Raw genomic sequence first — 14,362 nt, 5'->3', positions numbered from 1 at the left:
ACAAAAAGATGAACTGATGAAAAATAATAACAATTTTTCCAGACATAAACACAATAATAAAATATAAATAAAAACAACAAAAAGTTTAAAACCAGGGAAACAAAGTATAGAGTTTTTATTAGTTTTCTCTTTGTTTATTTGCTTATGCAATCAGTTAACTTGTCATCAGTTTAAAATAATGGGTTATAAGATATTATTTGCAAGCCTAATGGTAACTTCAAATAAAAAAAATACAACAAATAAAAAAAATGAAAAAGTAAGAAATTAAAATATACCACCAAAGAAAATTGCCTTCACTAAAAGGAAAACATGAAGGAAAGAAAGAAGAGACCACAAAACAACCAGAAAACAAATAACGAAATGGCTAGAGTAAGTCCTTACTTATCAATAATAACATTGAATGTAAATGGACTAAACTCTTCAATCAAAAGACATAGAGCAATTGAATGGATAGAAAAACAAGACCCAACAGGCTGTTGCCTAACAAGAAACACCTCTTCACCTGTAAAGATACACAGAGACTGAAAATATAGGAATGGTAAAAGAAACTCCATGCAAATGGAAACTAAAAAAGAGCAGAAATAGCTATACTTATGCCAGACATTATGGATTTCAATACAAAAACTATAAAAAGAGACAAAGAAGGTCATTATATAATGATAAAGGGATGAATTCAGCTAGAGAATATAAAAATTACAAAGATATATGCACCCAACACTGGAGCACACAGATATATAAAACAAATATTATTAGAGCTAAAGAGAGATAGGTTCCAGTAAAATAATAGCTGGTAACTTAAACACCCCACTTTCAGCATTGGACAAATCACCCAGACTTTGAGCATCCAAAGAAACATCAATCAATCTGCACTTTAGACCAAATGAACCTAATATATATTTACAGAACATTTCATCCAACAATTGCAGAATAAACATCCTTCTCCTAAGCACATGGAACATTCTCAAGGACAGACCATACGTTAAGCCACAAAACAAGTCTTAAAACATTAAAAAAATTGAAATCATATCAAGTACCTACTCTGACTACAATGAAATTGAACTGAAAGTTAATAACAAGAAGAATTTTGAAAACTGTAAAAACACATGAAAATTTAAAAATATGCTCCTGAATGGTTAGTGGGTCAATAAAGAGATTAAGAAGAAAACTGAAAAATGTCTTGAAACAAAGGATAATAGAAAGACAACATACCAAAACCTATGGGATACAGCAAAAGGAGTATTAAGAGGTGTGTTTATAAGTGCCTACATCAAAAAAGTTTTAAAAAGTCAAATAACCTAATGATGCATCTTAAAAAACTACAAAAAGAAGAGCAAACCAAACCCAAATTAGTAGAAGAGAAGAAATAATAAAGATCAGAGCAGAAATAAATGAAATTAAAGAAAACAATACAAAACATCAACAAAACAAAAAGTTGGTTTTTTGAAGAGATAAAATTGACAAAACTTTAGGAAGACGAACTAAGAAAAAAAGAGAGAAGACCAAAATAAATTTAAAAAAGGAGATGAAAAGGGAGACATTATAACCAATATCACAGAAATTCAAAGGATCATTAGAGGCTACTCTAAGCAACTACACATCAATAAATTGGAAAACCTAGAAGAAATGGATAAATACCTAGACACATACAACCCTCCAAAATTGAACCACGAAGAAATCTAAAACCTGAACAGACCAAAAACAAGTAATGAGATCAAAGCTATAATAAAAAGTCTTCCAGCAAAGAAAAACCCAGGACCTGATGGCTTCACTGCTGAATTTTTCAAAACATTTAAAGAATTAATATCAATCCTACAGAAACTATTCCAAAAAATAAAGGAGGAGGGAATATAGCTAAACTCATTCTGTGAGGCAAGTATTACCCTGATACCAAAGCCAAATAAAGACACATTAAAAAAGGAAACTAAAGGCCAATATCCCTGATGAACATTGATGCAAAAATCTTCAACAACATACTAGCAAACCAAATTCAACAATACATTAAAAAGATCATTAATCATAACCAAGTGAGATTTATCCCACAAATGTAAGGATAATCAACATATACAAATAAATCAATGTGATACATTATATCAACATGCTATAGGACAAAAACCATATGATCATTTCAATTGATGCTGAAAAGCATTTGATAAAATTCAACATCTGTTCATGATAAAAACCCTCAAAAAACGGGGTACGGAAGGAACATAGCTCAACATAATAAAAGCATATATGACTGACCCACAGTTAGTATCATACTGAATGGGGAAACACTGAAGGTCTTTCCTCTTAGACCTGGAACACAGCAAGGATGCCCACTTTCACCACTGTTATTCAACATAGTACTGGAGGTCTTAGCTACAGGAATTAGACAAAAGGAAGAAATAAAGGGCATTCAAATTGGAAAAGAAGTCAAATTATCCTTGAGTGCAGATGTATATTTCTTGGAAATATGTATATTTCCAAGTATAATCTTATACTTGGAAAAGCCTAATGATCTCACCAAAAAACTATTAGAACTAATAAGCAAATTCAGGAAAGTTTCAGGATAAAAGAATCAGTAGCATTTCTATATGCCAACAGCAAACAATCTGAAAAATAAATCAAGAAAGTACTCCCATTTACAATAGCTATGAATAAAATTAAACACCCAGAAATTAACCCAACCAAAAAAGTGAAAAATCTTTACAATGCAAACTATAAAACACTGATTAATGAAATTTAAGAGGACACACAAAAAAAGGAAAGACACTCCGTGTTCACGGACTGGAACAATCAATACTGTTAAAATGTCTGTACTACCCAAAGCAGTCTACAGATTCAATGCAATCTCTATCAAAATACCAATGACATTCTTCACAGAAATAGAAGAAACAATCCTAAAATTTATATAGAACCACAAAAGACCCAGAATAGCCCAAGATATTCTGGGCAAAAAGAACAAAACTAGAGGAATTACATTACCTGATTTCAAAATGTACTACCTAGCTATAGTAACCAAAACAGCATGGCATTAGCATAAAAACAGAAATATAGACCAATGAAACAGAACAGAGAACTCACAAACAAATCCATACATCTGCAGTGAACTCATTTTTGACAAAGGTGCCAAGATCACACATTGGGGAAAGGATAGTCTCGATACACAGTGCTGGGAAAACTGGATATCCATATATCCATATGCAGAAGAATGAAACTAGACCCCTATCTCTTGCCATATATAAAAATCAAATCAAAATGGATCAAGGACTTAAATCCAAGATCTCAAGCTATGAAATTACTAAAAGAAACCGTCGAGGAAACTCTCCAGGACATTGGACTGGGCAAAGATTTCTTGAGTAATATCCCACAATTACAGACAACCAAAGCAAAAATAGATAAGTCAGATCACATCAAGTTAAAAAGCTTCTGCACAGCAAAAAAAAAAAAAAAAAAAAAAAAAAAAATCAACAAAGGGAGGACACAACCCACAGCATGGGAAAAAATATTTGTAAACTATCCATCTGACAAGGGATTAATACACACAATATATAAGGGGCTCAAAAAACTCTATGGGAATAAATCTAATAATCCTATGGGAAAAAATGGGCGAAAGATTTAAATAGGCATTTTTCAAAAGAAGACATACCAATGGCAAACAGGTATATGAAAAGGTGATCAACATCATTGATCATCAGAGAAATGCAAATCAAAACTACAATGAGATATCATCTTACCCCAGTTAAAATGGCTTTTATCCAAAAGTCAGGCAATAAAAAATACTGGCAAGGATGCAGAGAAAAAGGAAACCCTCATACACTGCTGGTGGGAATGTAAATTCGTACAACCACTATGGAGAACGGCTTGGAGGTTCCTCAAAAATAGAGCTACCGTATCACCCAGCAATCCCACTCCTGTGTATACACCCAAAAGAAAGGAAATCAGTATATCTAAGAGTCATTTGCACTCTGTTAATTGAAGCACTGTTCACAATGGCCAATATTTGGAAGCTATGTAAGTGTCCATCAACAGGTGAATGGATAACAAAAATGTGATGCATATACACCATGGAGTACTATTCAGCCATAATAAAGAATGAGATCTTGTCATTTGCAACAGCATAGATGGAACTGGAGGTCATTAAGTTAACTGAAATAAGACAGGTACAGACAGACAAACTTTGCATGTTCACTTATTTGAAGGAGCTAAAGTTACAACAATTGAACTCATTTAGATAGAGAGTAGAAAGAGGGTTTCCAAGGGCTAGGAAGAGTAGTGGTGATAGGAGGAAATGGAGATGGTTAATGAGTACAAAAAACAGAAAGTGAATCACATCTAGTATTTAATAGCACAACAAGGTGATTATAATCAATAATAATTTACATGTACTTTTTTTAAAAGTAAAAGTATAATTGGGCTATTTGTAACACAAAGGATAAATGCTTAAAGTGATGCATACCCCATTTACTCTGATATGATTATTACACATTGTATGCCTGTATCAAAATGTCTTATATACCCCATACTTATATATACCTACTATGCACCCACAAAAATTAAAAATCGAAAATTAAAAAGAAACCTTAAAAGAAGCAATGGTAAAATCACAAAAGACAATCAAGTTTAATAAAAAATTGAAACCTTTCATATAATAAAAAGTTCTCTGAAGTTAAAGGAAAACAACAGGTTAGGGAAAATATGTGCTATAAATAAACCAGGTAAAAGATTAATATATTTTTAGAAGCTTAAGCAAATCAATAAAAAAAAAAACCTCAAAAGATTAGAGGGCAACAGGTATAAGCAGACAATTTTAAAAAGAAGAAATTCTAAAATCAAACTTGAAAGCTTCCAAAGCTTATCCAAAAAATAAAAATCACAAATCATACCAAAAATGACTTATCCTTATCTTTTAAATTATCAATAAATTAATAATACCCAACATCAATTAAAACATTTTAGGACCAGCATTTTCATTTAATATTTGTTGTATTGCATGGTTTACAATGATACAACCTATTGGAAACTAACCATCAAGCCATAGAAATCATTATTACTATGATCCAATTCAAAATAAGGAAAAAGTATTTATGTGCCAACATGTTTACTAGTATTATCTATGAAAATGAAAAACTAAAAAACATAAATATCCAAAAGTAAAAATGACTAAAATAATGTCATTACATCCACTTGAATGACTGGTAGATGGGCATTAAAATAGATGACTGTGAAAACACATAAAAACATTAATAATGCTAAAAATAATATTAAATGGAAAAACCACATATAAAATTATATATGTATGATTATAAGCAATGACCAAATACATTCTTTAAAATATAGAGTGGGTACACCTATGGGAAGCTGACTTCCCTCAGTCGGGCACTTCTCATGGGGGCTGAACATGGTTCCTGCCATTCTGTTACCCACTCTCACAGGTGAGCCCTGGATTGGCTCCCAGAAGGCCTTTGTAAAATCAGTAGCCATCCTGCAGGCAGGCGGGAGCAACAGGGGCTTCAGTAGCTTCATTTTCCTGACTTGCAGACAGAGACCCTTGGCTACCACTGTGCTGCTAATAGGATAAGTACTCTGTTGCCGGATTACCATGCCTTTTATACAAAACCAAATTAACTTACCTAATACCTGACACCTCTTTGGGCTCTGAACTGCTTTCTCTCATCAAGCATGCTAGCCCTCTAGACAGAATTCTAGAAATTTGGCAGATAGTGGAAGTCTTTAATTGAACTTACTCCTTATTTGACTGAAAGGAGTTTTAAATTCTGAGCTCCTGAGATACTGACTAGCAACCATGGAATGAATGTGTGACCAGAAAGTGGCTTTGACACCAAGTGCTGCTGTCCCTTTGTAATTGGCTTCTAACGGATTCAACCAGAAATAATTGATAATGTGAATTTGTGTTAATTGTTCACTTGTAGGAAAATAGAACACGTATCACCCTTTGTTAGGTAGACATGAACTTTTCCTGCACAAAGCCTTGCTTTTAGAGAATGCCCAATAAGGCAAGAAAAAGCATAGTAACTTGTGCTTTGAGAGCTCAATATTTGTATCTTATCAGTACAGAAGAAATATTTCTGTGTAACTTGATCTTCTGTCTAGTACTTGTCTTATAGGTAACCAACACTGAAAACTTTGTAGTGATAGCTACCAAAGAAATACAAAAAAACAACCTTTTATTTCCAAATTGTTAAAGAGCCAGCCATTGATGCTGCTACATGAGTTCCATGCTCAAGAGCCATTGTAAGAGATTAAGGGGTTTCTAGGTTTTTGGTGATTTTTTGTTTGTTTTTTTCTTTGTTTTTTAGTTTGTTTGTTTTTTTTAGTTTTTTTTTCTTCTTTCTTTAATTTTTTGATTAAAACATACACACAGCTGTTAGCATAAAGTCGTAGGGGGCATTTTCTGGAATGCTCAGCAGTTCTGATTAACTGCAAAGCCCAGGTTGCCTCTCGTGAGGCAACTGAAAAAATCCTGTGTCTTGATAGCATGGGTGCTGTGTGTGTGCATATGTGTGTCTGCATTCATGCCTTAACTCAGGTTACTGCTCAACTTTAGTTCTTGACTTAGTCTGCACCATCATCTAGATTGTATTGTACATCCCAGTCTGAACTTCATCCTGGCAAAAACAAAGTTGCAGGCACAACAGTTTAAGAATGCATTCCTCCAGAAGAGTATCTGGTCAGGTTGACCCTGAGCCTTCTTTGGACTTAATTTGGAACTTAGCCTAGAAAGCAAAAGTGGACTGTCAAACAGAAAGATGTCAACAAGGAAAAGAGGAGAGCCAAGCGCTAGCATGCCTTTTGCCTCTGCATATCTGCGCACACTGTATGTTGTTCATGATAGCTTGTCTACAACTTGACTAGGTTGGAGTTCTGGTAATAGTGGCAATCTTGACATTCTTGGTCAGAGTTTAGAGAGATGTAAGACTTTCAATTAATGTCTTATTTACTCCTTTATGTTGATTAGTCTTTGATACATGTGCTGAATCAGAAACCTAAATAAAGATAATTTTTTAAAATGTAAAAAAATATATATAGAGTGGGTATAAATACTCTAGTATTATAACAGTTCATATGATTAGAAGTAATTTTTAAGATTTCTATATTAAATGTGATTAATTATTAAATTAAATTGTGATTTAATTTATTAAATGTGATTAATATATTTTCTTAATTAAATATTAAAGAATTAGAAGGTTTATGATGCTTTAAAATTTCTGTCTAATCTCACTAACTTTTAACACTAAGTATAAAGCAGACATTATTATAATTTTATTTTTAAGCAGGATTCCACAACAGTGATTTATGTCTAATTTTTACTTTATAAAATATTCAACAGCAGTCCAATTTAAATTAATGATAACAAGTTAATAGAAAAGAAATATCAAAATCTTTTGCCAGACAAAAAAAGGCCAATTTGTTAGTCTTGCCTTAATTGGGTTTCTGTTTCTTGAAGATTTTCTATTTGTTTCAACATCCTTTCTTCTTGCTTTTTGTTATTCTAAAGAAATAATGTTGTTTATATCAATTATTTTGTTTAAACAAAAATAAAATTTAAACTACTATTTAAGACCTTTATCTATCAGCATAAAATTTATTTAGTTATATATAAAGCAAAAAAATGGGCTTTTCAACTTGTATAGTTCCATACTACTTTTTAAGCCTTACTTTAATTATTCTCCCAACAATCTCTATATAACAGTTAACAAAACAAGTATCATTTGGTTTTCCAGCGTTACTTTGAGTCTGCATCCTTTGTTCATATTGTCACTTCAAGTACTGTTTTCCATTCATTGTTACCTACTGAACTCATAATTCACCTTTTAAGACCAAAATCAATGCTATATTCTCTCAGAAGCCTTCTCTTTATCCAAAGCAGAAGTGATCCTGCAAACTCTGATAGCACCTTGTCCCACTAACAACATATATGACATACTATTTTGCTTAAGTTATGTGAGAAATTACTATTTTTTATTAAGTCATAAGTTCTTAAAGAGAAAGGGTGACATTTTATTCATCATTGTATCCTCCACAATCTTATATGACTTAATAAATACCTATTGACTAAATACTTTTTAAAAATCTTGATGCCTAAAATTAAATTAACTTTTTCTAGTAATGGCTTCCATTTTAATTTTAATCAGAGGGTAACCTCTGTTGCCTATTACCACCCTATAAGACCAATATGCATATTTTTCTTCTAAAAGTTTTAGCTCTAAAGCAATCAGACTTTAAAGGTCAAAGGGTCTTTAGAGGTCATCTATTCTAACCTGCTAATTGGAAGAAAACTAAGTCACCAGCACTTTCTTTTTCAACTCACATTAATATCTTCTTGCTGATTCTTGAGTTCTAGGGTCATATCACTTGTTTCCTGTGTGAGCTCTTTGTTTTCTAGTGAAAGCTTGTTGCAGTGTGAAGTTAATTCAGTATTCTTAAGCCTGTTTTTAAAAAAAAAGTCATACCAAAATATTTACAAATGTAATGACATAATATGGAATTTTATTCAACATAATGATAGGGGAAAGGGATGAAGGGCTGGGGGAAAAACATGAAACAAAATTGACTATTGGTTTATAATTCCTGAAGCTGGGTGATAGGTTGATCATTACATTATTCCCCCTAATTTTTATGTTTTTGAAATTTTTCTTTACTAAATTTTCAAATGTCATACAATATATTTCCTTGCATGTTCCCTGTTTGCTCATCCTTTCATACTTTCCACAAATTTTGAAGAGCACATTATTTTCTTCAATAATTTTTTCCTCTCCATTAGACTGTCTCTTAGAAGTTATTTCAAACTTCCTATAACTTGATTAAAGTAGTACATGAAGCATTAGCTGTGTTTAATTAAGATATTTTTACCTGCACGTTGTGCACATGTACCCTAAAACTTAAAGTATTAAAAAAAAAAAAAACTAAGTTTAACTTTTTTGCACAACACCTACCTTGCTCTTAAAAGATCTCAAATGTTCTACTTTGGAAGAGAGATTATTGCTGTATTGCTTACATCCAATATCAATTTTAAATGAAGGCGGAGGAGTATGTGGCTCTACAGAGTGATTTTAGGAGCATCTATTATCTATTTCTACTTAATGATACTGGAAATTCATCAAAGAGGAGATAAAGTGTTTCACTAAGCCAATGAAAAGTTGAAAAGCAAATATACTAAGGATAACAAATTTACATTAAAGTACAAATAACTAACCAGTCCATTCATTAAAAGGGACATTAGTTAATAGATGAGTTTAACCTAGGGCCCTTAAAAAAGTACTATTGAAAAGGTACCAGAAATAGAGAATTAGATAAAAAGGAAGGGAGAGGATGCTGCATAAACTGTTTACTTCTCATATTTAATCTAGCACTGAGAAGCCACCAAAAGGGGAAAATCATGCTCACCACCACTATACTGGCTACTTGAATTTACTTTTCTCTGAGTAATAATACAATAATAATTTCCCCACTTTCTCTCCAAATTAAACTTACTGAGTAGGTAAAATCATCCAATTCAATATTTTATTTGGATAATGTAAGAAATAATTTTTTATTTTGACACTTTATCAGCAAAAACCTATAAAATAATTTAGCAAAACAACCAGTTAGAACTGAAAATGATTATTTTTATGGGGAACTAAATACCTCTAAGAAAAGTAACACATTGATCTAAAGTGGTTCTCAAATTTGGGATGTACTCTTTTCTTATGTCAGTGATATGTACTTTCTTTAGCAATGAAATTAGCACATTATTTAGATCCTTAAGAATAAAATACAATTTCAAATCCATTCAAATAAATATTAAATATAATTTACTAAATTATTATTTATTACCAGAAAGCTTAGGAATTGAGTACATAAGCTATTTTTAGATAAATGGAAAACATACTTCTCATTTTCAAGCTCAGTTTTCAGATCTTTAACCTCTTTTGAATAATACTGTTCACTTGTGGTAATGGCAGTTAACTGTATTTCCAAATCATGTACTTCTTTCTGCAAAATAAACATATATAACTATGGCAAGTGTTTTTCAAATTTTCTCATTTAAAAGGTATAGTCACTGTGTAATTAAGTCATATATTTGGCAAAAATTTGGCAGGTTATGTCAAATATTTTAAACGAGTAAATTTAAAGTGAATAATCACTATAATTTTAAAACAATGAACAATGACATATTCAGTATAAGTAAATTCTATCTTGATATTGTAAAATTCAACCAGAAAAACATTTTATATGCTATAAAATATTCTCACTCTGCCAAGTAACTAATTTCTATTAAAATGTTATATTATCAAGGAGAAATATATTAATTGATGAAATCAGGTAGTGTCTTAAAAAACTAAAATGTTCTTATTATTATAAAATAATAAGAACTACAATGTTCTTATTATTATAAAAAGACAAGATGTAATACTGTCATGGACTGGAAACATACTTTAAAATACAAATTCTAAAACTATAACATGAGCACTATAAAAAGTACTATAAACTAAGAACCTAACTTAATGAAGTCTAAATTTCAAATGTACCAATTAAGAAATACTTGGCTAGGCATGGTGGTGTGCCCCTATAATCCTAGCTACTTGAGGGGACGAGCCAGGAAGCACAGGAGTTCAAAGCTGCAGTGTGCAATGATTGTGCATTTGAATTAGCTACTTCACTCCAGCCTGGGCAACATAGCAAGACTCTGTCTCAAAAGAAAAAATACTCAAGACATCAAGAAATATAACTATTATAAACCATAGCATAATGCATCATATTGATCTTTTAAATGCTGATCTTTCTCACATTATAATATGGGGGTTGTCTAGATGTGTTTAAATCAATCATAAATATATTAATGTAATAATAAATGCTTGGAAAGGAATTTTATGAAGAAATCTTTAAAAAAAGAAATACTTATACCATAATCCATAAATCTATGTTCTATTAACAAAATATTTAAAATAAAAATGTTTCCTTAAACAAACCTCTCTGGCTTGGAGAAGACCAATTAGTTCTTGTTCTGTTCCTTTTAATTCTTCAGCAATCTTCTCAAATTGTTTATTTTCATATAAAAGCGTTTCCTTTTCTCCCTATTTATAAACATTAACAAATCAGGAATGCCAAACCATACACATAGTGAAAGTAATCAAACTGCCCAAATGGAGCTGTGGAAAGAACTATGAGCTTCCCCCTGGCTAAAATTCTTTAAAAAGAGAAAATTAGTCAATATTAAGTAAATTCAAAGACTAAACATGATGACAGACAATTCAGTAGACACAGCCCTGGAACACAATAATTAATTGTTTAGTTACAGATGATTAATTTCTCATCATTCCTTCTACTATCCAACACAGCATATATTTATGAACTCACTTTTTACTTTGTCTTCCCAAGCATGACATCACAATGATTTTATAAAAGGCCTCACAATAAAAGGTCCTATATTATTAACCATAAAAACTACTAATTGTAGTTAAGGAGTTTGAATTTTATCTATAGACAATGTGGAATCATCATAAATGTTACTGTAACAATATATCATCATATTTGCGATTTTAAAAGATAACACTAGCAATAGTGCAGAAGAAAGCTTAAGTAGGGTGAACCTAAAAACAAGAAAGCCAGTAATGAGACTACTGTGCCAAAACAAACGCAAGATGAAAAGTGTTTAAATTATATCAAGGACTGTGGAGACAGATTGATAACAATAACCATGGTTTCATGCTTTCAGATGACTTCTGTATGACCAGCCCTTACTAGATGCTTAAAATATATTCTCATTCTTTACACTATTCTATGGAAGTCAGATTTTTATGTCTCCATTTGACGGATCAAAAAATAGAAGCAGTCTTTTAGCTTTCAGTATGTCACTATAATCTCATGCCCAGAGACCAACTCTCCCACTGAAAATTTCTATAAACTCTGGACAAAATACATAAATACGTATAAATGTGTGTGTGTGTGTACAGCAAGGGAGAGAGAGGGAAAGAAGGAAGGAGGGAGGGAGGGCGGGGGAGAGAGAGAGATAATATATAACCTAAGGATTTTAACAAGTAAAAAAAAAAACTAACACAAGTTGCTGGAAGAGGAGTGAGTTTGTCAGTTTTGGTAGCTTTGTCCCAATGGTGAAATGTCACTGCTAAGCAGTGTGGTAGGGGCAGCTAAAACTACAATAGAAACCCCACCATCTCTCTTGCTAGAGGAACCTGGTAGAACCAGGGAAAGGAGCCCTGGGACCCACAACCAGCTGCCAGAATATAAAGGAGAAATCATACAGAACAAAGAACCACTGAAAGTAATCTCCTGATTCTATGTATGAATACTACACAAATTTAAAAACAACCCATGAAGCATACATTCATATACAGAGTCAAAAGTAGTACACCAAAGGCTCAGAGAATTAAACTAAGATTTGAAGCACCATCTATAGAAGGTGAGATAAAGTTTATTTTTGAATCTAGCCAACTGATAGATAAAACAAAAACATTTACATTATACAGAAGAATGTAATAGAATCTACATAATATAACCTTCACAATGTCCTGAATATAATCCAAAATTATTCAACATACAAAGAACTGGTAAAATGTCAACATTCTCAAGGGAAAAGGCAACAGATATATGCTAACCCCAGTATAACCAAGATGTGAGAACTTTATCAGATGAGAACTTTAATGCAGCTAATTCAATTTTGCTCAATCAGGTATAGGAAATACTCTTAAAATGAATAAAAAGATAGAAAATCTAAGGAAAGAAATAGAAAATAAGAACAAATGGAAATTTTAGAGCTGGTAAAAAAAAATTCATTGAATGCTCATGGGAGCACAATGGAGATTACAAGGAAAGAGACAGTGAATCTGACTATCAGAACAACAGAAACGATAGTCTGAAGAATACAGAGAAAAAACATTGAAATAAAATGAATAGCACCTCAGGAACCCATGGAACAATATAAAAAGATCAAATCAATGTATAATTGTAATCTTAGAAGGAGAAGACAGCAAAAATAGGGCAGAAAAATATTTAAATGGCCAAAACTTCCCATATTTGAAGAAAGTTAAAAATTTACAGATTTATGAAGTGCAGTGAATCTCAAATATAATAATTCAACTTCACTTACATACTGCTGAAAATCAAAGTTAGGGAGAAAATCTTGAAAGCATGTGGGTCTCTCATTAGAAAACATGGAGGATCAAAGACAATAAGACATCATCTTTAAGGTGCTGAAAGAAACAAAACTGTCAACCCACAATCCTATAACAAAAAAAAAAAAATCCTTCCAGAATGAAGAGTAAATAAATAATATATTCAAAAAGAAAAACTAAGAAAATTTGTCAGCAGCAAAACTGCACTACAAGAAATACTAAAGGAAGTTCTTTAGGCTGAAGGAGAACAATATTAGAGGTAAACGTGGATCTTCAGGAAAAAATAAAGAATATCACAACTGGTAAATATTGCAGTAAATATAAAAGATCATTTTTCTTCAAGTTATTTAAAAAACATATGACTACTAAAGCAAAAATTATAGCACTGTCTTGGAAGATGTAAATGCATGTAGGTGTAATATATATGACAACTCTAGCATAAAGGACAAAGTGGGAAAAGGACATAAATAGGGAGGCCGAGGCGGGTGGATCACGAGGTCAGGAGATCGAGACCATCCTGGCTAACATGGTGAAACCCCATCTCTACTAAAAATACAAAAAATTAGCCAGGCGTCATGGCGGGCGCCTGTAGTCCCAGCTACTCGGGAGGCTGAGGCAGGAGAACGGCGTGAACCCAGGAGGCGGAGCTTGCAGTGAGCCGAGATCATGCCACTGCACTCCAGCCTGGGCAACAGAGCAAGACTCCATCTAAAAAAAAAAAAAAAAGTTTCAACATTTAACATGAAGTGGTACAATATTAACTCAATATAGACAAGGTAATGGATACATGCTGTAATCCTTAGAACAGCCACAAAAATAAATGCAGAGAAGTATAGATAAAATACCAGTAGATACATTAAAACGGAATGCCAAAAAATATTCAAGTAACCCAAAAGAAGGCAGAGAGTTTAAAAGAGGAACAAAACAAAGGAGCAAACGGAAAACAACTTTTAAATGGTGAATCTAATCTAAGCCACATCAACACTTAAACAACAATTTTTAAAGATATCAATGGTCTAAATTCTCCAATTAGCAGTGATTGTCAGAGTGCATAAAGAAAGAAGACCCAATTATATGCAGGCTACATATAAGCACATATGTACAAATATAAAGTCAAATGTAGGTTGTAAGATATATCATGCAAACAACAAGCATAAGAAACATGGAGTGGCTATAATAATATGTTAAAATAGACTTTAAAACAAAAAAGTATTATCAGAAATTGAGGGCATTTAATTATAATCAAAGGG

The 14,362-nt window shown here is 32.1% G+C and overlaps 1 protein-coding gene across 7 annotated transcripts in view; it reads right to left on the bottom strand.

Moving 5' to 3' along the window:
• Positions 1-14,362, bottom strand: part of SYCP1 (synaptonemal complex protein 1) — a 142,933-nt gene that overhangs the window by 74,013 nt on the left and 54,558 nt on the right. For all 7 annotated transcript variants that reach the window (XM_055114319.2, XM_055114349.2, XM_055114342.2 and 4 more), the window contains 4 exons: positions 10,953-11,057; positions 9,872-9,975; positions 8,312-8,429; positions 7,422-7,492 (listed from right to left, as the gene is read on the bottom strand). In XM_055114319.2, the coding sequence (XP_054970294.2) occupies positions 7,422-7,492; positions 8,312-8,429; positions 9,872-9,975; positions 10,953-11,057 (398 nt within the window). The remainder of the gene's footprint in view (positions 1-7,421; positions 7,493-8,311; positions 8,430-9,871; positions 9,976-10,952; positions 11,058-14,362) is intronic.

The sequence above is a fragment of the Pan paniscus genome, chromosome 1 (assembly GCF_029289425.2).
Source record: "Pan paniscus chromosome 1, NHGRI_mPanPan1-v2.0_pri, whole genome shotgun sequence".
Taxonomy (NCBI): domain Eukaryota; kingdom Metazoa; phylum Chordata; class Mammalia; order Primates; family Hominidae; genus Pan; species Pan paniscus.
Note: the sequence above shows the minus strand (reverse complement) of the source record. Positions and strands in the feature narration are given on the sequence as shown.